Source organism: Ixodes scapularis, unplaced genomic scaffold (genome assembly GCF_016920785.2).
Source record: "Ixodes scapularis isolate PalLabHiFi unplaced genomic scaffold, ASM1692078v2 ptg000120l_1___fragment_2___debris__unscaffolded, whole genome shotgun sequence".
In the NCBI taxonomy this organism is placed as follows: domain Eukaryota; kingdom Metazoa; phylum Arthropoda; class Arachnida; order Ixodida; family Ixodidae; genus Ixodes; species Ixodes scapularis.
In genome coordinates, this window is record NW_024609917.1 from 33,862 (window position 1) to 60,063 (window position 26,202).

At 44.4% G+C, this 26,202-nt stretch overlaps 1 protein-coding gene across 1 annotated transcript in view; it reads left to right on the plus strand.

Annotated features, from left to right (window-relative positions):
* The first annotated feature begins 212 nt into the window (after positions 1-212).
* LOC115323386 (thiopurine S-methyltransferase) overlaps positions 213-26,202 on the plus strand; it is a 39,246-nt gene continuing 13,256 nt past the window's right edge. Inside the window, exons 1-3 of the mRNA XM_042287673.1 lie at positions 213-333; positions 12,169-12,261; positions 22,927-23,056. Of these exons, the coding sequence (XP_042143607.1) occupies positions 251-333; positions 12,169-12,261; positions 22,927-23,056 (306 nt within the window). The 5' untranslated portion in view covers positions 213-250. The remainder of the gene's footprint in view (positions 334-12,168; positions 12,262-22,926; positions 23,057-26,202) is intronic.

Here is a 26,202-nt window from a genome sequence, read left to right on the forward strand (position 1 = left end):
AACTGGTGAACGCTCCTGTCAGCACGCGCTTAGCGCGAGGTCAGCGCTATGCCTGTGGCGCTCCGCTGCATGTGTGAACACGCCTTGAGTCATGCAATGATTATCTAAATTTCTCTGCATTACTGCTTCGTAAAGGACGGGAAGTATTGTACCATGTGTGTTCAATCTCTTGGAAGAGAGACGAACAATCTGTATGTCGTCTTCGTAGACCGCTCGAAGACTGAGACGACAAGGGCTGCATCCCGAGAACATGTCGGACGAATCGACGGAGCAGCACTGGGCCCACCTCTGGAGTACGGGCGATACCAACTGGCATAACCCAGACGGAGACCCGTGAGTGTACACCTGAATCCAAAACTGTGTAGCCTTGAATAGATAGATATTTATCCAATATATTCGGAGACTGCTTTCTCTTTCTAGTTTCGAAGAAGTGTAGAGGAGGTGTTTCTGTGGCAGGCTTTTAGTGTGTAGTGATGAGTGCCGGTGAATTTAGGGCTCCCATGTATGCTACACGTAGAGTAGCGGTACTCCCTTCTCTGGATTCTTTATGGCCGCGGCCATTTTGGTGCAGATCTGGCGCCACTGGCGATCGTTGCAATATGAAAATGCGACCCCCTGAGCTTGAGGTACTGTGTGAGGAAGTTAAGGCGATATTGTTTTTGTTCACGCGTTTTTAGAGGACGAGGAAGCATTTTTTTCAATTTAAGATCAGCTTTAGAGGACTGGCAACAATGAGTTCAAGCACTAAGATGGCTGAAGTGTGGTTGCTCTCAAGCGTAGCTCATTTGGTGGCTTTAGGTGAACGTACTTTTAGCAGAGACTAAGACGGGCAACTAGACATATATACATTTTAATACATTTCCACAGAAAGTTACTCCTGTTATCATCTCGGGATACAGAGGTTAAATTAGCTTGACACGGTTCGTAGCTTCTTGAACGCTCGGACCGCGGGTCAGAGGCCGATATGAGCCTTATAGGCCAGTGTTGTGTGACTATAAAACCTGGGGTTATGGAACGTGTAGAGTGCTCTTATAACTGACAGCGCCAAGATAATGACCGTCCTTGTTGAAATCGCCGGGGTCCTGAATTGAACAGAAAATGTATACGGAAAGCAACTGCAAGAAAGGAGAAGACGGGAGGGTGCGGTGACGCCAGTGAACGTCCCGGGACTGTGCCATGCTACGAGGTGGTATACGTATGTGCGCTTTCGCACCCTAGTCTCTTCCCCGTTTGTATTTTGTTTTTTTCTTTGATGTTGTCTCGTTGTCGCCTTGTTTCTTTGTAGTTGATGTTGTTGTTGTTGTTGCTGTGTTTGTTTGGGGGATATTGGTCGTTTATTTGGAAGTTGTATTTTATACCTCCTCTTTTTGTTTTCTAGAATCAAGGAGTAGCTTGGCCTCCTCTCTCCTAACAGAACGTTGGTAGGCCGAAAGTAACGCGTCAGTCTTGTACATCTCGTTGTTCTGTCTTAATTTCATTTTTATTTTTTTTTTCGTATTTATGTGGTTCTTCATGTTTTGATTTCTTTGTCTCATTTGATAAAAATTGTATTTTGATATGTTTGTTTCAGATACATTTATATTATTCCTTCTTTTAAACCTGGGGTATAATAGGAGCCACCGTTTCCACCATTCTGGTTAGAATTCTCATGAACTTTTCATTAGTGCAAAGCTTTCTTTTAGTTTTTTTTTAATTAAAACGGGACTATTAAAGAATTTAAGTTATTGTCTACATATATCTGTATATGGACATTCTGCATTGTAATGTAAAAGGCCTATAGCAATTTTTCCACAAGGACAGTCTGAACGTTGTATTTTACCAAATTAGAAAAAATATATTAAGGAAATCGTTCATGGTTAGTGAGTAATTGTGTTAATACCTGTGTATCTATGTTTGGAATCCATTGGAAAAGAGGTGTATCTTTATCACAGGTTTCCCATTGTTTCTTCCATTCTGCTTTTTTGAGTTTAGATAAATTTTTTTTATTAATTTCTTTGAATATTACAAGAGAGGGACTCTCCATGTATTCGAGCTTCATTTGCTAGTTTGTCGGTGATGTCATTGCCGTAAATTTTACTCTTTCTTTTAACATCATATAGTTATATGTTTTTGTTAATTATTTAGTGTTTGCTTAATTTTGTTTACCTTAGTATTATTATTTATTGGGTTGTCCAGGGCTTGTAAAGCAGATGAACTGTGTGTCATTATATTTACCGTATATTTTCCCTGTAATAGTTTAATGCATAGCAGTGAATTATATATCGCGATTTATTCTGCGTCGTAGATTGTAGCATTATCTGTTATTTTATATTTTCTAATATTTGTATTTTCGAGTTTGGTTTTATTGCCTCAAGTGCAGCACTAACGGTGTTGTGGCATGCGGATCCATCTGTATATATATCCAAGTCGGTGTTAATATTTCTCTCAGTGAAATTGCTAAATGAACAATGTAGTAATTTTGCGGGATGAATAGCTTTTATATCTACCGGAATATGTACTTCTTTATACGGTAATGCATCTTCAGCACTATTCAGATGTTTTCGCAGTTTATACAAAAAAAGGCTATTCATTTTTTTTAAAACCAAGTGGATTGGGGATATATGTTGCTCACTGTGCGGAAACCTTTTGTTATTTTTAGCAAATAAATCTTTTGGATGGAAGTGAGTTTTCTTCTTTGATGGGAGTTTTTTTTATTTAGGGTTATAATTAACGGGACATGCGTATGTAATCATTTCTTCTATAGATCGAAGATATAATTGACGAAAGTTGGCTTGTGTAAAACCCCAATTTATACCTGAATAGAAAAAAACCGTGAAAGCTACACAAATGCGGTTTGTGCAGGTGGCCTATACGGCCAGGAGGACATTGTGTGGGTGGCTAATCTTTGCGATAAGTCGAATAATTAATTAAAATTCGTTAATTAACTTTTTAATTAGTGGAAATAGGCATATGGCTCCAATTAGAAACTTGCTGAGCGTAGTCAAAAACCCCTAAATCTATAGTTTTTAGAAAGACTTTGAGCGCGTGAGAAGCGCAGTAGTGTGCTGAAGTTAACACTCGTGGAGCAGTTACAAGGCTGGGGCTAGATAAGAGACGGAAAAATTGCGCGGGCGCCATACCGCAACCACTAGCCTTGTACCTGCTCCACGAGTGGTAACTTTAGTGCACTGCTGCGCTTTTCACGCCCTGAAAGTTTTTCAGAAAATGACTGATTTACGGGGTTTTGGATGACTCTCAGCAAGTTTCTAATTGGAACCATATGTCTATATCCACTAATTAAAAAGTTAATTAACGAATTTTAATTAGTTAACCGACTTTTCCCAAAGATTAGCCACCCACATAATGTCCGCCTGGTCGTATAATCCACCTGCACAAACCGCATTAGTGTAGCTTTCAAGTTTTTTTTAAACAAATGTTAAGAATAAAAACCACCCTGTATAGTATATCTACACACACACACACACACATATAATATATATATATATATATATATATATATATATATATATATATATATATATATATATTGTGACAGTAGGACATTGAGGTGCAACGAGCGGGACAAAAAGGAGAAAAGGGAGAAGAAGTGGGTCGGAGACGGGCGAAGGACGAAGTGGCAGCAGCGAAAAAAAAAAGCGATCTGTAACATTTTGGTGTCAGAAGTGGGATCTGCGAAAAGAAAATGCCCTTCACACGACAACAAGCGCAGTCTGGCGAACCTTCCCCTTCTCCCGAGGACACCAGCAACACTGAAGGTCCAGTTACCTACGCCCAACTGAGGGATCTGTTCGTGGAACAGAGACAGGGCTTCGAATCAACGATGGCGGCTATGGTCCAGGCGCAGGTGCAACCCGTTACGTCTGCACAAGAAGACCTTCGACAAAGAATCATAGCGCTAGAGGAAAGGAGAGACTCGGAGAATCGGACCGACTCAGCAACGGTACGCACAGTTCCTGCCACCTCGAATCCTCTTCGTTTGAAACTGAAGCCCTTCGATGGTAGCGTGCCACTTGACCTTTACCTCGAGCAAGCTAATATTGTTGCTCTAGCAAACCAATGGTCCGAAGATGAAACAACTTACGCTCTTGCGGCACAACTACAGGGACCAGCCATCGCGATACTGGCCCAACTTCAAGGAAGAGCTCTAACCTACCAAACGTTGGTAGCGGCACTTGAAGACCGCTTTGGTGACAAACATCTACAACACGTCCGCTATGGCGAGTTAAGCTTAGTTCACATGCAGCGGTTTTGGCCCTAGAGCGGCGCGATTTCTGCCGTCGCGGCGCTCTGGCCAGCACCAACAATTCAGTGGCACGAGCGCCGCGACGGCAGAAATCGCGCCGCTTTAGGGCCAAAATCGCTGCATGTGAAACACGCTTTACGTTGCCGCCGACAACAGCCGGGGGGACACTCCAAGCCCTGGCAACGGAAGTTGAGTGCCTAGCGCGAAAATCATTTGTGGGAGTTTCCGCCGACACTTTTCACCTTTTCAGCACTACTGCCTTCGTCGACGCCATTGCGGACACTGAAGTTCAAAAATGTGTTCGACTTGGAGGGCCAAAGACAGTTCAAGAGGCTTTGGCTAAGGCGTTGGAGATCTCAGCCATTCAAAAGGCAACAGCAAACGCCCAGGCTTCTTGCCCGGCACAGTTACAGCCAACTACTCATCTGGAGACGCCTGGAGCACGCCAGCAACCTGAAGGTCACCAACGAGTTAACACCAAGAGGCGCTGTTTTCAATGCGGGCGACAAGGACACTTGGCTGCAGAGTGTTACAGCGCGTCGGGAAACGGATATCCCGGTCCACAGGGGCGGGATCGGGTATAGAGGACCAAGTCCCCCTCGTCTCTGTTTCAAAGAGTTTTGCTGGTCTTCCAACTACCAAAGTGGAGATTCAAGGGATTGGAATACAAGAAAGTCTCCTCGATACTGGAGCAGCGGTTAACATAATCGACGCGACGCTTGTACCGGCTGATTGTAATGTCTCCCGGATTGCTCCACAACTTTTTACAGCCAACGGCGTCAAAGTTCACACCGGTGGACAAGTGAAGTTATTGGTCACTGCGCTCGGTGAGACGTCGTTAGTGGACTTCGTAATTTTGTCGAATTCCGTCTCTCCGATCATTCTGGGTTATGAGTGGTGCCAGAAAAACGGATTTTTTAAGTTGAACCCCGAACAGAACAAGGCCACCAAAACCCCGCGTCCACCCATGAAAACATTACACGCCAGCATTCCACGATGCGAAAGTATTTTGGTGTGGCTTGTGTACCTCGTTCGCTCATTTTCCTTCGTCGCCGTGGAAAAGTGGCACCTATTTCTAAAGTTTTTTTCCCAATATACCAACATCATATGTGCTATAGTACAGCTATCGGATGAGTTAAACGCATGCGTTAAAGACTCTGCTACAATACCTGCCGAGACTGCTTCAATGATACGCCTGACTGTAAACAACAAAAAGGTTTACGGTGAAGCTGTTTTCGACTCGTGGCTCTGTGCGAAACCAGGGAAAGAACTAGCTGCACCCCGGACACTCGTGGCTTGTACTAATGGAGAATTCGTCGCTCTTGTCGTTAATCTAGGTGCCAACGACATCACTCTCAATCCAGGGAAACAGATTGGTGTACTCCAACCGTTGGCGAAGGACAAGATCTCAATACTTGCCAGCATTTCTCTAGAGTCAGATAACGAGTGCCATTTTTACAGTCATTATAATGCTTTACCGTGGGAACAATTTAAGTTTGGACCAGAATTGAGTTGCGAGCAGAAAACGAAAATCAAGAGGGTATTGTTGTCACATCGAAACTGCATCGCCCTGAGTTCGGACGAACTTGGATGCACACCGTATGCGACACATACCATTGACACCGGTGACAGCCGACCAATACATCAGCCACTACGCCGCCTAGCCCCAACAGAGCGTGAAATCATCAAACAGCAAGTGACTGAGATGCTCGACCACGGTGTGGTGAGTCCGTCAACGAGCCCATGGTCATCTCCAGTGGTGTTAGTGAGAAAGAAAGATGGCACTGTGCGGTTTTGTGTAGATTACAGAAAGCTTAATAGTACAACCAAGCTCGATGTCTACCCTCTTCCACGTCTTGATGATACCCTTGACCGACTGCAGGGAGCGGAATACTTTACAACATTGGATTTGATGTCGGGATACTGGCAGGTGCCACTCGATAAAAGGGACGCTGAAAAGTCAGCCTTCATCACACCAGATGGTCTCTACCAATTCAACCGTCTCCCCTTTGGCCTTTGCAATGCCCCAGCGACATTTCAAAGACTCATGGACCGAGTTTTGGGAAATCTGAAGTGGAGAATGGCGCTGGTGTATTTGGACGACGTTGTAATCTACGCAAACACTTTTGAAGAACATCTTCGAAGACTCTCACTCGTACTTGACGCCATAAGTGATGCCAACCTTCGTCTGAAGCCCCAAAAGTGTTTTTTCGGCTTCAAAGAGATCACATACTTGGGACATGTGGTAAACAAAAACGGCGTTAAACCTGATCCCTCGAAGCTTGAGGCTTTGTTTGAATATCCGACGCCAACAACTATCAAAGACGTCAGAAGTTTTTTGGGATTTGCGTCATATTTCCGCCGTTTTATTGTTAACTTTGCTACCCGCGCTGCCCCTTGAATTACTTACTCCGGAAGAACGTACCATGGCGATGGTGCAACGAAGAGCAGTCCTCGTTTCAAGACCTAAAAATGGCCCTTCTAAACGCCCCAGTGCTTGCTCACTTCGACCCATCCTTGTCAAAGACAATTCTCCACACGGATGCTAGCGGACAAGGACTTGGAGCTGTACTACTTCAAGAGTTTCCAGACGGTACTCAAAGAGTAATTTCGTACGCAAGTCGCAGGCTTACACAACAAGAAGAGAGGAATCATTCATCTGAATTAGAATGCCTGGCCCTTGTCTGGTCGGTGCAGAAATTTCGCCCTTACCTTTATGGCCGCCATTTTACTATTGTGACGGATAATTCAGCATTGACCTGGCTTCAGAGCAAACGAGACTTGACGGCCAAACTGGCACGCTGGGCGATTCTACTGCAAGAGTATGATTTTGAAATCATACATCGTAACGGACGTAGTCATCAGGACGCTGACTTTCTATCCCGCAACCCCCTAGACAAGGTCCCTGAGGCTCCGGAGTGTGACACTTGTTTTTGTGGTGCGACTTTCGACCTACATCACAGTCAATGTCAAGATAACGAAGTACAAGATATTGTACAGCGCCTCGCATTATCCGGTTCGACAGACATTTTACGGCGACTGCGTCGAGCATACCGAGTGGAAAATGGCCTACTCTGTCACAGAAATCCCGGTCAACAACAATGGCTACCGGTGATTCCAGCTTCTCTGAGGGCTACCATGTTGAATCTCTGCCATGATGACCCCACAGCGGGTCACCTCGGTCGAGATAAGACTCTGGCCAAACTTTCCGAACGCTATTGGTGGCACGGATTCCGGAAAGATGTTTCCAGGTATGTCGCTTCCTGTGAATCATGTCAAAGGAGAAAATTGCCCAGTATTTCACCTTTCACCGAGATTCATCCAACTCAACCACCGCAAGCTGCTTTCGAACTTATTGGACTTGATCATTTAGGACCATTTCCGAAATCACAAAAGGGTAACCGTTTCATTATTGTTGCTGTTGACCACCTTACAAAGTGGATTGAGCTACGTGCCGTGCCTACAACGTCAGCGAATCACATTGTGGAGTTTTTACGTGAGCAAATAGTACTTCGCCACGGCGTACCCCGCACCGTACTCACTGACCGGGGAACTCCATTCAGCTCTCGTATTTTTAAACACGAGATGGTAACTCATGGAATACACCACGCCCAGTCAGCACCCTACCATCCCCAAACCAACGGACTCGTTGAGCGTGCTAATTGAACTATCGCCGATATATTGTACGCTTATGTTAATGCTTCGCATGACAATTGGGATGTGTACGTACCATACGCATCGTTTGCTTTGAACACGTCGCAACAAGCAAGTACCACGACGACCCCTTTTAAACTGGTGTACGGTAGAACTCCGGTTCTGCCGCAGGAATCAACGTTATCCACCACGTGGAACCATAGAAGGCAAGAAATGAGCGATCATTTTGAGGACAGACTCAATGAGGCTCGCCGCCGGGCTCGCGTCGCAATAACCAGAGCCCAGCAGCGGATGCTAACCAATCACCGGCAGGATGACCGATTGTCCCCCATCGTGCCAGGGGACCTTGTTCTTGTACGCCGTCCCGTTAGATGGAAAGGAAAGGCAACCAAGCTACTTCCAAAATACAAAGGACCCTGTGAAGTGCTTCGACAAACAGGACCCGTGAGCTACCGGCTACGAGACCTCAATGCATCTCGAGAAGCATCCCGGACTTTCCCGGCTCACCCCAGTCAACTGAAGCTGTACGTGTCAAGACATACATTCAGTCAAGACCAGCATAGGACACAGACTGCCGAGGACGGACAGTCAACCAGGAGGGGGCAAAATGTGACAGTAGGACATTGAGGTGCAACGAGCGGGACAAAAAGGAGAAAAGGGAGAAGAAGTGGGTCGGAGACGGGCGAAGGACGAAGTGGCAGCAGCGAAAAAAAAGCGATCTGTAACAATATATATATATATATATAATGTGTGTGTGTGTGTTTGTGTGTGCGCGCGCGTATGTGTGTTGTGTTTTTGTCGTAATATTTTGATACACACACACACATATATATATATATATATGTATATATATGTGTGTGTGTGTGTGTGTGTGTGTGTGTTTTGTAATATTTTGATCTTTTAGTTTTTACAACCATCTGGCGTTTTTGATGTGTTCTAGTAATTTTATTTCGCCTTTTTGTAAGTTGTTTTGCTTACATCATGGGTGCTGCGAAATATGTAGTGAGGGTGTATTTATGATTACTTTCACTACGGATGTTTAACTCTTAGTCAGAAATATCTATGAAAACCTAATCATTAGCTAAGGTTAGATCAATAAAACTATTGCCAGTTGTTGAGGTATAAGTTGGACCTTGAGAAATCTTATTTAATATAAAAAGTGAATGATTTATTGCGAATTGGGCGAGGATATCTCCTGAACTATCTGAGGATCCTCCCCCCATGCCTGTTGTTCTGCGTTGAAATCCCCCACAATGGCTGTAGGTAGATTGTCACGTGTTATGAGGATCTCTTCTATTGTGTGCGGTATGTTTGAAATATCTTCTCTTGGACACTCATATGAATTAATATTTCTTATTTTTGTTGTTTTCGTTGTTATTGTGAGTGAATTATATCCCGGGTTATCGTTTCAGCAAAAGCTCCAATTCCTTGTCCCGTACAATCATCGCTGCGCGTGGTTGTTTAGTGTATTGTATAATGTGGTCTGTCAAAGAATATCTGATTATTTTATTTTCAACACAATAGGGGTCTTGAATTTTGTCAACACAATAGGTTGAATTTTGTCTATGGTAATTTTTAGAAGTTCTGTGGCTGAAAATGACTCATTCGTGTTAATTTGTAAAACTTTGAACGTTGCATCAATGTTTAGATAGGAAGAGTGCCTCTTCTTTTTTCTTGTTTTTATTGGTATGCGATTTTTATTTGCAACCTCTCCACTTGGGTGAGGTAGCATGGGCGCTGTTGCAAGAGTGCCCAACGTGTAATGTTTCCCTTTGCAAAAGTGGCATGATCCCTACAACTTATGCATCTCTTTATTTGTTCTTGACAGATCTCCCCCAGATGGTCTCTGTTATAATTGTGGCATCGAGGAGATGCAGTGCAGCGTGCCAGCAAGTGACCAAATCGGCAGTATCTTTTTGCAAATCGTGATATAGGAGTTTTCCTCAAAAAAGACATGAGGTCCAATCAGGGAAGACCCTCCCTTTCTTCTGCAGCTCCCTAAACATCTTCGGGCTGAGCTCGAAGATAACTATGGCGAACTTGTCGCGGTTTGCCGACGTCCGCACAATCTGCATCTCCTCGGTGGTTCCTGTCAATTTGTTTTAATTTATCAGTCTTCCTTTTAGTTGTTCAGGATCAGTTGTAGCAATCTCCCTAACCCTAACTTAAAAGTTTCGTATGAAAGTTTTTTTTTTTTTTTTGCATCTGTAGTTTTTTATTAATTGTTTTTTCCACGTTGGAGATTTCTTCCTTGGAAGTATTCGAAATCAGTGCTCCTCCCTTAATGATTTGAAACTCGGGAGCGGTAACGGTTAACTTTTCAGGAAGGACCGCCGATCTCAGAGTGGAGATTACTTGTAGCAATTCTTTCCCCTTCTGCAGTTCTTTTGTGAAGAACAGAAGTGCTGCCTTTTCTGGCTCGCATCTTTTGTCTTCAGGTGTTGTGAGCTTTATTAGTTTTGTTAATTTGCAAGTTTATCTTTGATTAATGTTCTTTGTCACATCAGCATAGCTGCGAGACGGCTGGAGAGCCCGCTCATTCAGCCTCCCCTGCAAGTATGCAATACGTTCAATTAGATCGATGACAATGTTAGTTAAGTTTTGAAAGCTCAGTGCCGGAGCATTGGTTTGTTCCTTGGTCATTAGGGCTGCAAGATAAGTGACAGCATTTGCATATTGCATCTGTGCCGTCCCCGGTTTGTCCCGGACCGACTCTAAAAGGACACCCGTGGAGGCACCCGCGGAAGCCCCAGCGGGTACGCCCGCAGCTTCCCCCTAAGCACATTAGATGGGGCCGGCTCAGGTTGTGTGGTCACCATTGGTTCATCTGGTTTTCTTGTTTTGTCATTAGTGTTTGTCTTTTCCAATTCATCTTCTTGCGCCTTTTCTTTTCTTTTTTTCTGGTCATTCGCCCTCGCGGCTCTCTTCTTCTCCTTTTTCCTTTTCCGTCGTTGAGTCCCCATGGAGTCTGCTGTGTGCTCGGAAGAGCTGTTTTCTTCTTGTTGTGTAGTCGTCTTAGTGGGGACCTCGAGTTAGGTCTGGATGTTGTCATGTCGAAGGCTAAGCAGTCATTGCACTTCTTAATTCTGAAGGTATTCAAATGCACGTGTCTAAATATAATCACTGCGACGTATGTGTACGTTGCGACGATCTTAGTGGTATCTTTAATAATTGTTAATAGTTTCAAAGTCGAGCAACACAATTTTTCTGGTTTCTTTACCCGCGCGTGGTTGGAAGTGCTACAGCTCTTATAGGAGCTGGGAGAACACTCGCGCGGGTGTCTGCTACTTTTCGGTTAGTCAGGAAAGAAATATAATAAATTTGCTAGTAACCCATTGTACGCTGTAAGCGATAGTGGGTTAGACAGTGCGAGGTTCTTATACTGCTAGCCCATTGTAGTTTGGTGTTATAGATTTCTTAAATGGGCTTGTTTTCCCTCCCACTACCTATTCAAGATGGCTGTTCGGAACCCACTTGGGTTTATCAGTCTTTTAGATTAATTTAGGTCTTCTATTAAACTATATTTAGTATCAAACTGATCGCTACGACTTTCGGAATCTAATCGAATACATGGAATATCTCAGAGAAGTTTATGAGTAGAGAAATAACCGGAACAATACAGCGTACTGTTCGATAATCTAGGTGGGATTGTCTTCTTCCTCCTCTTTCTACACAAGCAGACAGTCATTTGAGGAAGCCAGTAAGATAGAGACATAGACAGCTAGCCTTTGCACCTACCTACTAATCCTTTTTATCAGAGCTCGGCTCTCTGACGTCGCAGCGCGCCCTTATTTCCTCCTCTACTTCAGTTGCTCTCCCTATACAAAAATGTCGCCGTAAGCTAGGTGCATAAAATCAGATGGGTAACTTTGTTCACTTTTAAAAGGATGAAGCTTGTGAAGGAAAATAGTTTTGAAACTAAAATAAAAAGAAATGGGTGCTTTCAATCCATTCCTTTGGGCAGCCTGTCTAAGACTTGCCTTGCCACTTGACTTTAAACAGTGATGTCTAATGTCGTCACGACATTATGCGAAGCGCAATTTTGTCTGCTTCTTGCTCAGGAGTTGCGATGATGCCAAAACTCCGAGCTCTTAATGGCTGATTGATAAAGAACAGTGCGTAGATATTGAGATCTACCCACTATTCCTTCAATGAGAGCCAATCAGAGCTCGCCGTCGTTCTGACGTCACCACAACCTCGCAAAAGAAGCAGACGACTTTCTCTGCGCATAAACATGCTCTGAAAGCGAACACCCTGTTATCATTGCGCAGATTCTTAAAGAAACATCAAGACGTCATCTTGGCTGGGAAAGAAGATGCCCAAGTCTTTGTGCCACTGTGCGGGAAAGCTGTAGAATTGAAATGGTGAGTGTATGCCGTTGAATTCCGGTGCTCCACCCAGAACCAAACAAACCTTTTATGGTCGTACGCTCTTGTAGGAAAGGTATGTACAGAAGGCAGCATTATATGTGTTTAAGGTCGTGAATACATGTGTGTTGGATTAACAAAGGGCATAACAAAATTTTGATTTTAAACATTGAACCATAAACTGTGTCAAAAAGGTAGATAAGCACTTACGCAGCTTTTTTTAGGTGGGTTAAATAACGGACAAATTAGACGTTAGAAGTTCAGTTCACACGTTTGCGTTTGGGTGCGACCGAGCGCGTTGTAACCGCTTAGCGACCGCTTAAGACGAGAGGAAAACACAATGACACCATCTAACGGGCAACACTTTCTGATCCGCGTCCTAGCTTTTTTTATGCGTCATTTTTCACCATGGGCTTGAAATGATTCTGAAGATGATATAACCGAGCATTTGAGGAAACATACCCAGATCGAAAGCGTTCTTCGGCTGTCGATGAATGGCGCAAGTGTGCTCTCTCGCCCTCTCGTCGTAGGCGAGAGGACGAGAGAGCACAAGCGGTTGCCACGCAGTCGGTCACAGTAAAACGCAAACGTCTCAACAAACCAGGTTACTAGAGACACTCTGAATATGCGCCTAGAATGAAGAACAAAATGGATCCTTTGTTTCCAGCTCGTGAGATCTGTTCCAGCTTTGTTTCAGCAAAGCGATTTCTAGAGTGAAAATTCGCGTCAAGAATATATGAAGGCACCGGTTTAAACAGAATTAGCTGCGAGATGTTTTGGTGGCGCCCTCCTATGGTTCCCTGTCGTGACGTCATTATCATGCGAACAACGGTTTCAATGGTGTTTGTAATTAGCATGGTGAAAGCTTTAAATCATTGCACTCTCCAAGCAACTCTGCCAATACCGTAAAAATTCAAGCTTTTCCATTTCTCTTATTTCCGTCGATGCGAAATCCTTTGCTGACGTCATAGTCAACATTCGGCCATTCGTGGCAGGCCGACCACAGCAACGCTTTATATTGCGCGTTGAGCGTACAAGATGTTAAGTAAGTGACACTGAACGGCCTCTTCTGCGCCACCGCACGCTGGTTTACACGAGGTCATCTAGCACATGCCTGCTTGCCAGCCGATCGGGTAGGTGGCGACTCTGTCGATTTGTATGCTGTGCATTTTTACATATATCGCTTCAGTGTGTTGGTGCTTGTTGCATTTCCTTTATTTTTTCAGCGTTCTCGTTGGCTCTAAAACAAGGTTGTTGACACGTAATGACTAGACGCTAAAATATGCGTTCAGAATTCGCACCTTAAAAACTAATATTTTTATATTTCCTAACAAGAAGATGCGCATAGGACTCGCAAAAAACCTGCGCTCTTAAAGTTTCATCACTGCGTAACAAACATGTTTCCGCGCTGGGATGTTAAACGGCACAACCTAAAAAGCTAATATATGAACCAACCAAAAATCGCGGGAAATTCGACCTTTTTTGTTTTACCGCCTGCGTTTCCTCTGCTGTCCAGGTTTTTTTGCGCCGTTGCCACCTATAATGAATTAACTCACCCTAAAGCATCACACAAGAAAAGAAATGAATGAGCTCCATTATCTAAGAAAAGTCACAAAATTTAGATCCACTGAAACGATATTATAACCCTATAAGACATCATTAGTTCGTCCAAAGCTCGAGTACGTCATATGGTGTTCACACAGTCCTTAAAGTATTGAAAACAAATAAAGTAGGCATGTGACTTCCCCGATGAACTCTGCAGACCGTTAGAACGTCTACCCCTGGGAAAAAGGACACAAATTGCAAGGCTCCAGTTTTTATATTAATTAGCATACAACAGCTTCAGTATTCTGCAAGAAAAGTATTTAATTTATTCTAGTAAACGATTGACATAAGGTATAACCACGGCAAACGTTTTGAAGAGTACCAATTTCACAATAATTGATTTACTTTTTTTTTCTTCCTTCGAGACATTTATGAGTGGAAACATTTGCCGTGATACGTCCTACATTTTACTATCCCAGCTTCACATTTTGGTCAACTTAAAAGTACGCCTGTCGACATATAATAACGCATAACTGTCATCGACTGTTAATTCCTCGATAATTTTGTATTCTGTTCATTTTGTATTGTACCACACTTATTAAGCATTCCCGAAAGGAAATAACAGTGTTGAGAATCAATTAATTAATAAAACAATTTTACAGGAACGAAGGGGTGTACTGCACATACACTGAAACAATGGTATTGTTAAAGGCATATTTGCGATATTTTTCTTACCATAACTAGGCCAGCTTGCTTATTATCTTTCTGCCTGATTATGTTGAGTTATCGCGCATGTGCTCCACTTTTAAGCTCTGGCGTTTCAATCGAGCTACTTTATTGTATAAAACAGGTAATTTCTAAGAGGTCTTATTGATTACATTTTGCGCGCGTGCGAAACCCCTTAAAACCGTCATTTATATACATTATCGTGGGGAAGCAACTTCCTTTTATCACGAGACGAAGTATTTTCTTGAAACTCTTTTCCACTGCGGAAATTTAATAATATTAAAATCTAGCGTTCCCTTCCAAATTGTGTAAAGCTATACATATTTATTTTAAGAACCTCGTTTCACCGCTCATTTAACGCTTTTTTTTCCTCCCCCACAAATTAGTTGACGAGATGAGTCGTGTTTTGACAATGAACATCATCATTAGGGTGTCTGGAATAGGCCTTCTGCTGCTGTACTTCCCCCCGTCATATCTCACCTCCATTCATCGAAAACCGGTCCCGAAGTGGCAACGAATTGCGTCGCAGGAGCTCACGTGTCACGCTATCGGATGTCGCAATCCTGGCGGTTGGGTGTACACGTTTTTGCAAAGAGTACGAGAGAACGGAAGTGTCGCTGTTGTCGCGGCGTCCCTAAAGCCCCTCTATCCTGGGAAAAGTGGCGCCATTCTTTGAAATAGCCGCCGCGCACACTATTGGCCAGTCGTCACGTGACACCTGGCTTTCGGTTTTGGACTTCCGGTCGTCATGAATTTCCCAAGATGTTGCTACGCCGCAGCTGACGGGCTGCTGCGCCCGTAAGAAAGTAGACCGGAAAGCTTTTCAGTGTTCCCTCTGGGACGGAAAATGAACCTCGGAGGAAGATCTTGCTTCACCGAATCGGTCGAAAAGATTTCAACCCGACGGGAGCCGCCGTAAAGTTATGCGAGGTAGGTGCTCTGTATACTCATTAGCGTGCAAAGAGACAGCTGTTTAGAGCGAGGTATGCCCTCCTTTCCACCGAAAGGGCGAGCGATGTAATAGCGAGCACAACATAGCCAACTTGGCATGCACGGACGCTCGTGCCGTGGAAGTAAAGGCACCTACGCACAGTTGCGTTTGAAAGCGCCTGACTACGTTGCGTCGGGAACCGAAAGCGAGTCAACGGCACATCTGTGCTTCGCATGAAGCTTGGAATCCAATTCAAGGAATAGACAGTTTGCAATATTACCCAAGCATGAAGGCGAATGCAGGGATTGGTGTTCCACGCGCCACACGTGCACGCCTTTCCCGTATGAAAGATTTGAAGTAAATAACCAAAGTAAAGGAATCTGGAGTTGGGCAAGTTGGTGCATCTTAGATTCGAAAAGCGCCAGAAAACAAGGACAACACAAGGAATAGACGAAACGATGCCCTCAACATTAAAACACTGTACACCAGGAATATTTACAGACAAGTGCATTTTCCCTCTTAGCCCAGAAACAAACAAAAAAATGCTGTACAGGCTCGGGTTTACCTTCTTTTGCAGAAGGCAGTTACAGATGGTTCGTAAAATACATGCTAGAAATGATCCAATAATAAAACAAAAATTCAAATGAGAGTGGTGCTTTGACGTTCTCTCAAAGCAAACCCAGCTTGCTAAAATGTTCCCCCTAATGAATCCGAACCAGACTATCCAGCCTTTGAGATTGGCGTTTTCTCCCACCTCATCCAGCGCATCGTTTCGTGTATTCCCTCTGTTGTCCTTGTTTTCTGGCGCTTTTCGGACCAAAGTAAAGCGTTGACGAACGCGCGTGCAAGATGCCATTTGTTTTAGGTATTTGTTTTAGAAAAGTTACTACTGCTGAGGCCAGCACGTGTGGTGCGTGGAACATCAATCCTTGCATTCTCCTTGATGCTGGGGTAATATACACGTTTGCAAGAAAGGCTCCTGTGCGCTGCCATTTTGAGCGATGCTGGCGCCCCGTACCGTTTCCGCCATGTTGGGCTGCGCCAGGGGCACGTCATTGGGGTGCGCTATGACAAGATGGTGCCGTTTGCTGCATCGCCGATGGCTTACGTTAGCGGCACACTTACTGTCTCGGAACGCAGGAGGATGTATCCACACAGAATCGTAGCGTCACATATTGTAGGACGGGGCATCTTTAAGGGTTGGAGCTGACTTTATAACGATCGCAGCCTCTGTTCCTGCATGTTGTGGAAGCCAGAGCTGCCGCGAGCGCAGCCATCGTTGATGCAAAGGCCATGCGACTTTTGGCGCATTCTGAAGAGAGCGCCTTGAGACTTTAGATCTTTATGAAAATTTTCGATTTGTTACCGCTTTAGGCATTTTATTTAATTGTCCTTGCTCTTTCGCTGTCGAAGACGGCACGTGTACGTTTTATAATTATTTTTTTTTATTTCTTTCTGCGCTCAGTGGTGTACGCCTCGGCGAGAGACGCTTGGCAACATTGTACGACAACCAGCGAACGTCCTGGCTGGAGAGTAGGTCCGCCTCACCTTGGCGCGCGGTTCGAGGTTAAGCCGGGATCCCACTTGCAAAGGTATAAGGTATAAGGAGTATTCTCTGGTGGCCATAGCTGTGTGCGCGACTGCTGAGCCCGTGCTGACGCCGAGCTTCCACAGTTCTTCCGCCGCGTTCATTCCGCACCATCAAGAGTGCCGGTCTTAGCAGCCTATTAATGGGAGCTCGCTCTGAGCATGCGCTCTAAAGTGCACCCACAAATATGGCGTCCTATGAATACTTTCTATAGGTCTATTGCTTAGCACGCGATAAAATAAGTATGGATTCCTGCGTTTTCGCAGTCGCAACTCAGTGAAACGCTGTCAAACGCAACTATGCGTCGGGGCCGGAAGTCGTTCAAACGGCCTGCTCCTGCTCGTGCTTGTGGCATCCGGAGTACGTGCTCTCGTAACGTGTTGCGTACGTGCTCACGTACTATACTTTGTTTCGCACAGATAGCTTGCAACGCTGCCGCAGCTGCGGACCCGAGCATTGGGCTGTATCTATACTCCGTTTCAATATAAGTGCGAGCGCAGCCAGTGCGACAAGCAGGAGTATGTCTTCTCTGACGACGCTCTTACTGGACGGGCGTGTGTGCTTAGCTTGCTCAAAGTGCGTTCGCTGTCGTAGCGTCAATAGGGTCTCCTTCCCTCGTAGTCTTATTTAAACAAAAACGCAAGCAAATAAAACATTTCAGATGAACCCCACACTCGCGCCAGCAGCTTTGACAGCACGCAAAATTCGCGTGCAGGTCTTTGACGGGCTAACCTAGGATCTGCAGAAACGGGTGTTTGAGGTGGCGTTACACGATGTGCTCCCGACTACAGTCCGATCTCTTCAATCTATTACAGGACCGCTTCAGTATTGACCAATTCAAAACAGTAATCATGCAAAACAAAGGAGAGCAAAAAATTGCGGAAAGATGCTCTCCCAAACATTTCTTTTTTCGTTACCTTCAACCATGAGTGTAAACCATCACTGCAAGGGAACTGGAAATGTAAATGGTATGTACAACATCTCACAATATATATATATATATATATATATATATATATATATATATATATATATATATATATATATATATTCTTCAGTGAGACACGTTGCATGAGTTTTATGATACAAATTCGATGCACAAACTGATAATTTTGGATGCCTCTTTTACAAATTGCAGTACCATTTGTTCGTTTTGGTTGCCTCCCTAAAGTCCCCGAGGCACCCCCAGCAAAACCTGAATAGTACACCAAAAGGTAGTACACACGGTACTGAAATATCCCCAGGACAGACTGCTGCAGCAACCGCAGCTGGTGTTTAGTTTGGCTGCCCGACACTGTTTCGTGGTCGACCGGGGACTATCTACAACTATAGTGCCATATCTGTCCAATCTAGGAGTATGTGTCCTCCCGAGGGCCCCCAGCAAGTTCCAAGCGGTGCTGTACCGAACCTAACTTTACCAGCTCCCCAAGAGCACCCTGGTTCGGCAACCCCCCCCCCCCCCCCCCCCCAGCGCTGCTGGTGAATTTAGCGCAATGATACTGTTGTTTCCAGGTCGACCGAGGCACACCTACAACGACTGTTGTCTCTGTTCATTTATTCATTCTAGAAGTGTGTGCCGTCCCATGGCTGCCGAGCAAGGTCTGAGCAGCGCCCTACAGACCCTAGCTTCTCCAACTTCTCCTGGGCGGATTGCCGCAGCAACAGCTGATGAGTTTTCATTTTCGATTGCTGTTTATTTCCTGGCAGAGTGCAGACAGTCACACACTGTTACTTACATCTGATCTTATAGTCTCACTGTTAGCCGCTTAACAAGACTAAAGTAATCATCTTTTTTTTTTAGGCACACTGTTTACACTTGATATCCGGTGGTATCGTCAGAATGTCAGTTTTTCTGGTGTAGTGATGAATGACAAAGAGCTACAAAGAACTATATTCAATGCAGATAAAACTGGTATTAGCGCAATGCCAGTTGCAGATCAACTTAAGTGTCTCGAAAAGCCAACTATGAAAGGGACTGCATGGAGTAAAGGGATCCTCGAGAAAGTTTTTAAGATTAATTTTTCTTGTGTTTTCCATGGGTTCAATGTGGTACTGGGGAATGGGGGTAGCTTTTGCCTGTAGAATGCAGACTTCATTGGCATGTACAGGACTTCAAGTTTGTGTCAGACATAATCCACAAGCTGATGGATTCTTTAGCATACAAGGTGAGCCAAACTTGCTGCACAGAACACACTCGTGCATCCTTATCTTAAGTATGCATCTGAAGTCCAATACCTGCAGATCCGTCTTATCAAGCAGCTCTATGTTTAATTCCATGCGGTTTGTACAATTTATTGTCTACAGGTGTACCGCACCAGTAACAGCATTAGAAGGTGTAAGGGCTTTAGAAGTATTTTATGATATGTAAAAGTGACTCGCAGCTGTCAGTAAAGCTACCCGCAAATTTGTGAAGTGTTAAGAAAGCATTTTGATTGTGAATGGTGCGTCTCCGTGTCATTTGTCTGCTTTTTTTCCTTCTGCGATTTCTTTTGATATGCACTCAGTGTGTGTTCTACTTGTAGTGAATGCTCCTGCCGTGGCCTTTTACTTGGCTTGCAGTTTTGTGAAATAAATAAAATTGTGACTTTGATTTTGTTCTTTTTAACATCATCTGTGCATGCTTGTGCATTTTCATGGAGATTTCGATCTCGCATTCGCTTATTTTGAATTGTTTTCTGGGTATGATTTGAATTATTTTTGCCTCATTTCCTTTTACTGAAATAACCAGCAATTGCTTGATTCGAGAACTAGATGCTGAAACCGAGCGCTAGTTTCCAAGTCTGCACCGGGACGCTGGCCCAGGGGTCTAAAAGCAGCACAAATCGTAATTAAACCTGTTTCTTTTTTTTTTAGTATGAACGAATAACAGATGAGATACAGACACTCTGATAAAATTAGGGAGTAACAAAACTAAACGAAAACGGAGTTTTCATTTCTTAAAACGGCTGCATCAAATAAAATAACGAAAATAGTATTTATTATACGCTCGGATAAGTAGCGGCACCGCGTAGCCCTGTAGCGAAAAGCCCGCGGTGTCGCAAATGTTTACAGCATGCACAGAAATACGTAGCAATTTTTATCATTACTAGTATTGCAGGCAGCTTAAAAGTGCTAGCCTAGTATCAACCACATCAACACTTCCCCGATTAGAAAGAAAAAAGTATCTTGCTTTCTAGGCCGCCAAATTGTAGCGCCCGTAGGCCAAACCCTCCCGAAAGCTCGCCAAGGGCAGGTATTAAAAAGTAGTCAATCATTTGAAATCGTGGAGATTACAATTGCAATTTAGGGTTTTATATGATTATTAAACACGACTTGCAATTATGTGAAGCCGAGCACTCACGAGACACTGACCTAATGCAAGTCGGTAGGGACGATTATTCAAAGCACTTTCGGGATTCACGGTTGAACGAAGAGATCTAGAGCGGCGTCAGGACGGTAGGATACGAATGCAGGCTCTAAATGAGGTCATTGCCACACTTAAATGACGAGAAACGTCCACACGATCGGCAACGCGCCCGCTCCAGCTGTGAAGCCGAATTAACCTCCTTGAGCCGAACACTCACGAGACACTGACCTAATGCAGCTCGGTAGGGACGATTACCCAAAGCACTTTTGGGATCCGCGGTTGGAAGAACATATCTAGAGCGGCTTCAGGAGGGTCCGATACGAATGCGGGCTCTAAATGATGTCACTGCCACACTTGTCTGACGAGAAAAGTCCACAAGATCGGCATTTCGACCGCTTCAGCTGACCGAGACGTCGAGACGCTTGGGAAACTCCAGAGGGCGCCTCCGTCGCAAACCGGAAGTTAGTGGTGGAGTAAGGAGGGTTTTTAGAGGAGAAGGAAAGAGAATGCGCCACTTTTCCCAGATACAGGGACTTTAGGCGTCCCAACCCCTGGCTCGCGAAGCTTCCGCCGGTCTGTCAAGCTGGAGGGCGACGTGCAACAGAACAGACGTCTGCCGCATCCAGCTCTAATGATGTCCCACCGCCAAGATCGTGACAGGCAAACAACATATGATACTTTTTTGACGTCGCTAGGCAGAAATTGAGTTACTAGTTTCGAGAACGCGGGAATCTTAGTAGTCGGAGACCTACTGCAGGCGCCATAGCATTAATAACATCACTACGTGACCACGAGCGTAATATTCGCGACTCCAGCGACCTATAGGGGGCGCCACCACCAAACAAACATGGCGGCTGAGTCCAGGTCGCGTCGGCTCGGCCGGGCCGCCTGAATGGGTGGCGCATTCAATTTAACAAATTTTCTTTTGTTGAATGCCCAATTTTATGGGTATTTGAACTGAGTTTGGTAAGTGTAGCCGGTGCGCATAAACTTGTCGAGCATAGTTTTGTTTTGCCGGTATTTTTTGTTCTTTTCATGTCAAACTTTCGTTTCAAAGACTTCGATCAAAGCCGAAACTATGGGCTCCGGAGAAACGTAATAGACTCTAATTAGTTCTGATCATCTAAGGAAAGCGGCGAGGGCTACAAAATTGTTCCACCGAGAGTAATTTCTAGCTAACTCGCATGCCTCGACCATGCGACTTATCTGTCCGCGAAATTGAGCTTTTGTGCCTGTCCGCGTTTCAAGAAACAGCTCCAGTCGTGTGCTCGGTCAAGAACGCAGGCTGTAGGAAAATCACGAAAATCAACCAAGCGCTTCTTGAGCCAAGGAGCATGTCAACTCGCTGGCGCTTCACTAAGCAGCTGATACTCGTATTCCAATTCAGGTTTTAGTAGCAATCGAGAAGTCATTTTGACGAATATGCGGATTATGTATTATATTACGTACTATGGGGTCCAACTAAAGCGATATTAGAATATTCTTCGGGTTGAAATATGAACTTAGTTGACTAACTATTAGGTGAACTGCAAAATAAAAGTATATTTGACAGACAGAGAGATACTACTTAAACTTAGCCAAATGGTTCTAGCCGGTAGAACGGAGACGAATGCGGACAAACTGAGGAGAGTCTTCATCGGAGATTCACTCAGACCTTTCTCATTGAACTTGACTTCGAATCCTGAACGGATAAAATGAGTATTTTTTGTGGCCGGTCAACCTGAGCAATGTAGACGTATATTGCTGCAGGCTTCGACAAGGGTTATTATATAAATATTGGAGGCGTCATAGATCCTAATGACGTGACAGCTTCTAACTTTGCGAGACGCGTCCCCCACCTTTTTAAAGCAGATAATTTCCTTTAATAATCACATGCAGCGAGCAGGTTTTCTCAATCGAGTAATTGCGAAATTAGCCCAACTCCTTCAATGTGGTCTTTTTCGGCGAAAAGCCGCCAACATGAATAGCGAACACACCGGCCAGCGTTAGTGGCTCAAATTAACTTGAAACTAATCGAGCACAACCAAACTCAAGGAAAGCAGCTATCGAACCTTCCCATTCACTTGACTGCAACATTGGTGTTTCCTTCAGTGAAACACTTCGTCTGTCGACCTCAGTCCACTGTTCTATATCCTTATAAAGAAACCACTTATCAGTTACCAAGCAGTCGTCACTTTGAATGTGATTAGAGACAGAAGAGAAACCAAAACGTTTTTCCGTGATTCCTCCTCATCCAAAAAATTGAAAGCACGCGACCGTGTGTTGTGGAGTAAACGGGCTTTCAAACACGTGACGGAAAGAAACAATCTACTGAGGCTTCACCACACTAATGAACACTCGGGCAAACTTAAGAAATTTTCGGACCTTCGTCAAATTACATTGCTCGCCCCCGCGCCGACAGCACGTGTCCGCGAAAGCCATCAGAGACGCGGCGGGGCGCGGAGCGACCTGTACCGACTGGTTCCCGGTTTTCCCGCTTGGCGGCGTCCGTTTTGCTAAAGTAGCGAATATGTTGCCACTTTACAGGTTCTACGACAAAGGTCACCGTGTCGTTGGCGTCGAAGTGGTGGAAGCTCCAGTTCGAGAATTTTTCGACGAGAACGCACTGCCCTGTGAAGAAAGCTTCTGTCCCGTGCTGAATCGCAAGATATTGCAGGTGAGCCTTTTGAAGCCTTTTCTACGCGAGTCGGTGAATCCCTCATCTTATAGACACGCAATCTATACCGCGTCTGTCTAAAAGGCCGTTGTCCCTTGAAAGGGACCGCAAAAAATCGATTATGGAGCTAAAAGTTTCTACATTGGTGGTCGAAGACGATGCGTTCGGTGCATCAAAATTTCAAATAAGGAGCTTACCGGAGTAAAAGCTATGTTTTATGTTCTAATTAGGAGCGTGAATTCGCGACCTACGCGTAGGCCGTTCCTAACACAATCACGGCCGACATACGTGCTCGCTATCTTAAGGTCTGTCCAGTGAGGCATGATAACACCTATGTTTCCGAAGCCTCACTGGCACATAGTTAAAGCACAAAGTAGGCTCTAAGCGCCGCTGGGAGGCCGGGAGCTGCCCTAGAGCGCGGCTGCAATCAAGGTTACGGGAGCGCGCGCTTGAGCGCTGATCAAAGTTGTGCACGCGTGCTCTTTCCCCCTCTCTAGAAATGCACTGAAAAATGTCCACGAGTATAGACTTTGGTCGAAGCAAACTGGAGAAGCTGTCAGAAAAGAAGCAAACGCCTAAATCGTTTGGAAACTGTCGCGGAGCCTCCTATGCCATATTCCTTACGTCGTGCTTAAAATGCCAGATTCGCGTAAGGTGCTGCTTAATTCTCGGTGACTGGCGGTGAAAGTTGGTAATTATGAGTAGGAACTTTGGGAATCAGTAGAAAAAAAGCATAAATACAGCACTGGTCGAACACCTTAATGCCGACTCTCCCGGAGATAATGCCGCGGCATAAAAATCGCAGTTTATGAGCATTTTCTGGTTTATTAATTTGATTGCCAGGAAATCAATAATCTGCTGAGTTTTTCGCTAAGGGAATAGAGGACTTCACGCAATCACATAGCCGGGTACTTGTTGACAACAAGGTTCTTTCCTGGTATCTTCTTTTTATCGCGTGGCGCTTAGGAATTCATCGCGGGGCAGCTGGTGGGAAGGCACGCCAGGGTCGGTTTGCTCATCTTGAGGACGCGGCCGCGGCTGCGGCCAAAAGGGATTTTTCTGTCACGTGACCAGCTCCATGGGGCCAAGGAAGTACCTCGCATCCCTGCCTAATGGCGGAGAAATCCGTATCGCTTCAAGCACAAACGCCTAATTTCGCTCGCAGAAACTGACTGTGGGGACTTTCAACTGGAGTCTGATTGACCGACCCTATACACTGTAGGAGCGGCAGGTAAAGTTACTTCCAGGGTGGGTAAATTTGAGCCAAAATAAAGAAAAAAAAACAACCACGCGAGATAAAAGCTGGGGCAGTATACCTCTTCCAGCGCCGGTGGCTCGTGCCTTTGGCTGTGGTCGAGAGGTTAGAGCGCCGGTACTTGACGTCGCGGCGTGAAAGTCCCGGAAGTAGCTCAGCAGACGACATACGAAACACGAATGTCCCAGTGGCTCCTCTCGTAACGTAGGAAGTCGTGAGAAAACTCCCTTCTGTGAATCGACCTTATCGATCGCCTTGACATTGGCAGTATAGCTGCGTTTAAACAACGTTCTGACTTTATTTGCCTACCCTAATGTGTGGTCCAACGATCGGACGCCATTCAAAACAAGTCAATAGGGGGAGGTCACGTTTAAATGGTCGCCGCGGTACTTTCCGCACAAAACAAACAACCGATCCCAGCTGGATTGCCGAAGGTACGGAGAATATTGAAAGAGGCTTAATTCAGTCTGGCCACTTTGGTAACTATCATTATCAGAATCTGTGGCATTTCTAACGCTCTAACGGCAGCCTTCTTGTGGCCGATGAAGAAAGACGTTGAAGCTGTTCCCAAAAAAGAAGGTACGAGACCTGTCCTACATATGTTCCAAACATAATGCAATCCCCCCCCCACACACACACACACACACAAACACACCAAAAAAAAAATCTACGTTTTTTTTTTCGTTTTTTTTTCCCGCCAATGTAACTTACACAACACCGAATTCTCTTTCCAACAGTTGTTTCAAACGTTTGAACCAGATAATGAAAAACTCTGAAACCTTAGCATCTGGTCCTAACCTCTAGCGCTGCCTTTGGCTGGAGAATGAGCGTTCGGCGATGCATAGCTTATTTTTACGGTGAAAAAAAGAAAACAAAAAACTGTGAAGATTTTTCTTAGGGGCACCCTGGACAATGCAATGCACGAACTAGACACGAATGGCGCTTTGGCGTTTATTTCGGACTCAGGTCCAAGCAATCTGCTTGCCCAAACTCGGCTCCCAGTAAAGTCACTTCTTGATGGAAATTTTATCGATTGGGTTACGAGAATGACGCTTCGTTCTGGCTGTAGTTCTGTCATTCGCACGATCAGAAATGAAACAAATTGATAGAGAACTGAGGTAAAGAAATCTTTATTGTCTTCCAGTGGCGTGCAAAGGTGGCGGTGCTCAATGAAATACATTTTCGTGACCACCATCAGTACGGAAAAAATGAAACTGCTATTTAACACACCAGATGGCATTGATTTTGAAAAAGAATCTATTAGAGCAAGCAGAACCGGCCAAACTCATAGGAATAAAGGGGTTGTACTTGGTGTATCTTAAAGCAGTGTTGGTTGACTCATAATAGTTTGCACTAGAAAGAAAATTTAAAAATATATATATATATATATATATATATATATGCACCTGGTAATAGGAAGCAACAGAGATGCACTTCGGTTTAAGGTTTTCGAGGTAGAATTTTGTGACCGCTCATATAAACAACAGAGATGCAATGAGCTGCGAAAGGGTTGTTGTGACCATGTTGGACAGCTTCTGTTTAGTGTGAGCATTTTTTTTTCATTCGCCATCTGTTATTATTAATTGTAAAATAAGAGACGCTATCTTATTTCTGAGGTGTGGGCTGATCCATGTATCTTTTTTTCTAAAAATAGAGGACTGAAATGAGAAACAAGTTATTTTAGTTATATCATATTATATTATATTATAATATATTTATGATTTCTTGTTTTGGGAGTTACTTTTCCGTGAAATTTGAAGGGTGTTTTTTTTTACTTTTCGCCGAATATTCGGTGTTTATCGGAGTTTGTTTTTGTGAGATTTCCAGTTTCCTGAAATTCGAAGTTTATTTATTCTGTTTCTTTTTTTTTATATTAGAAAAAAAAAATAAA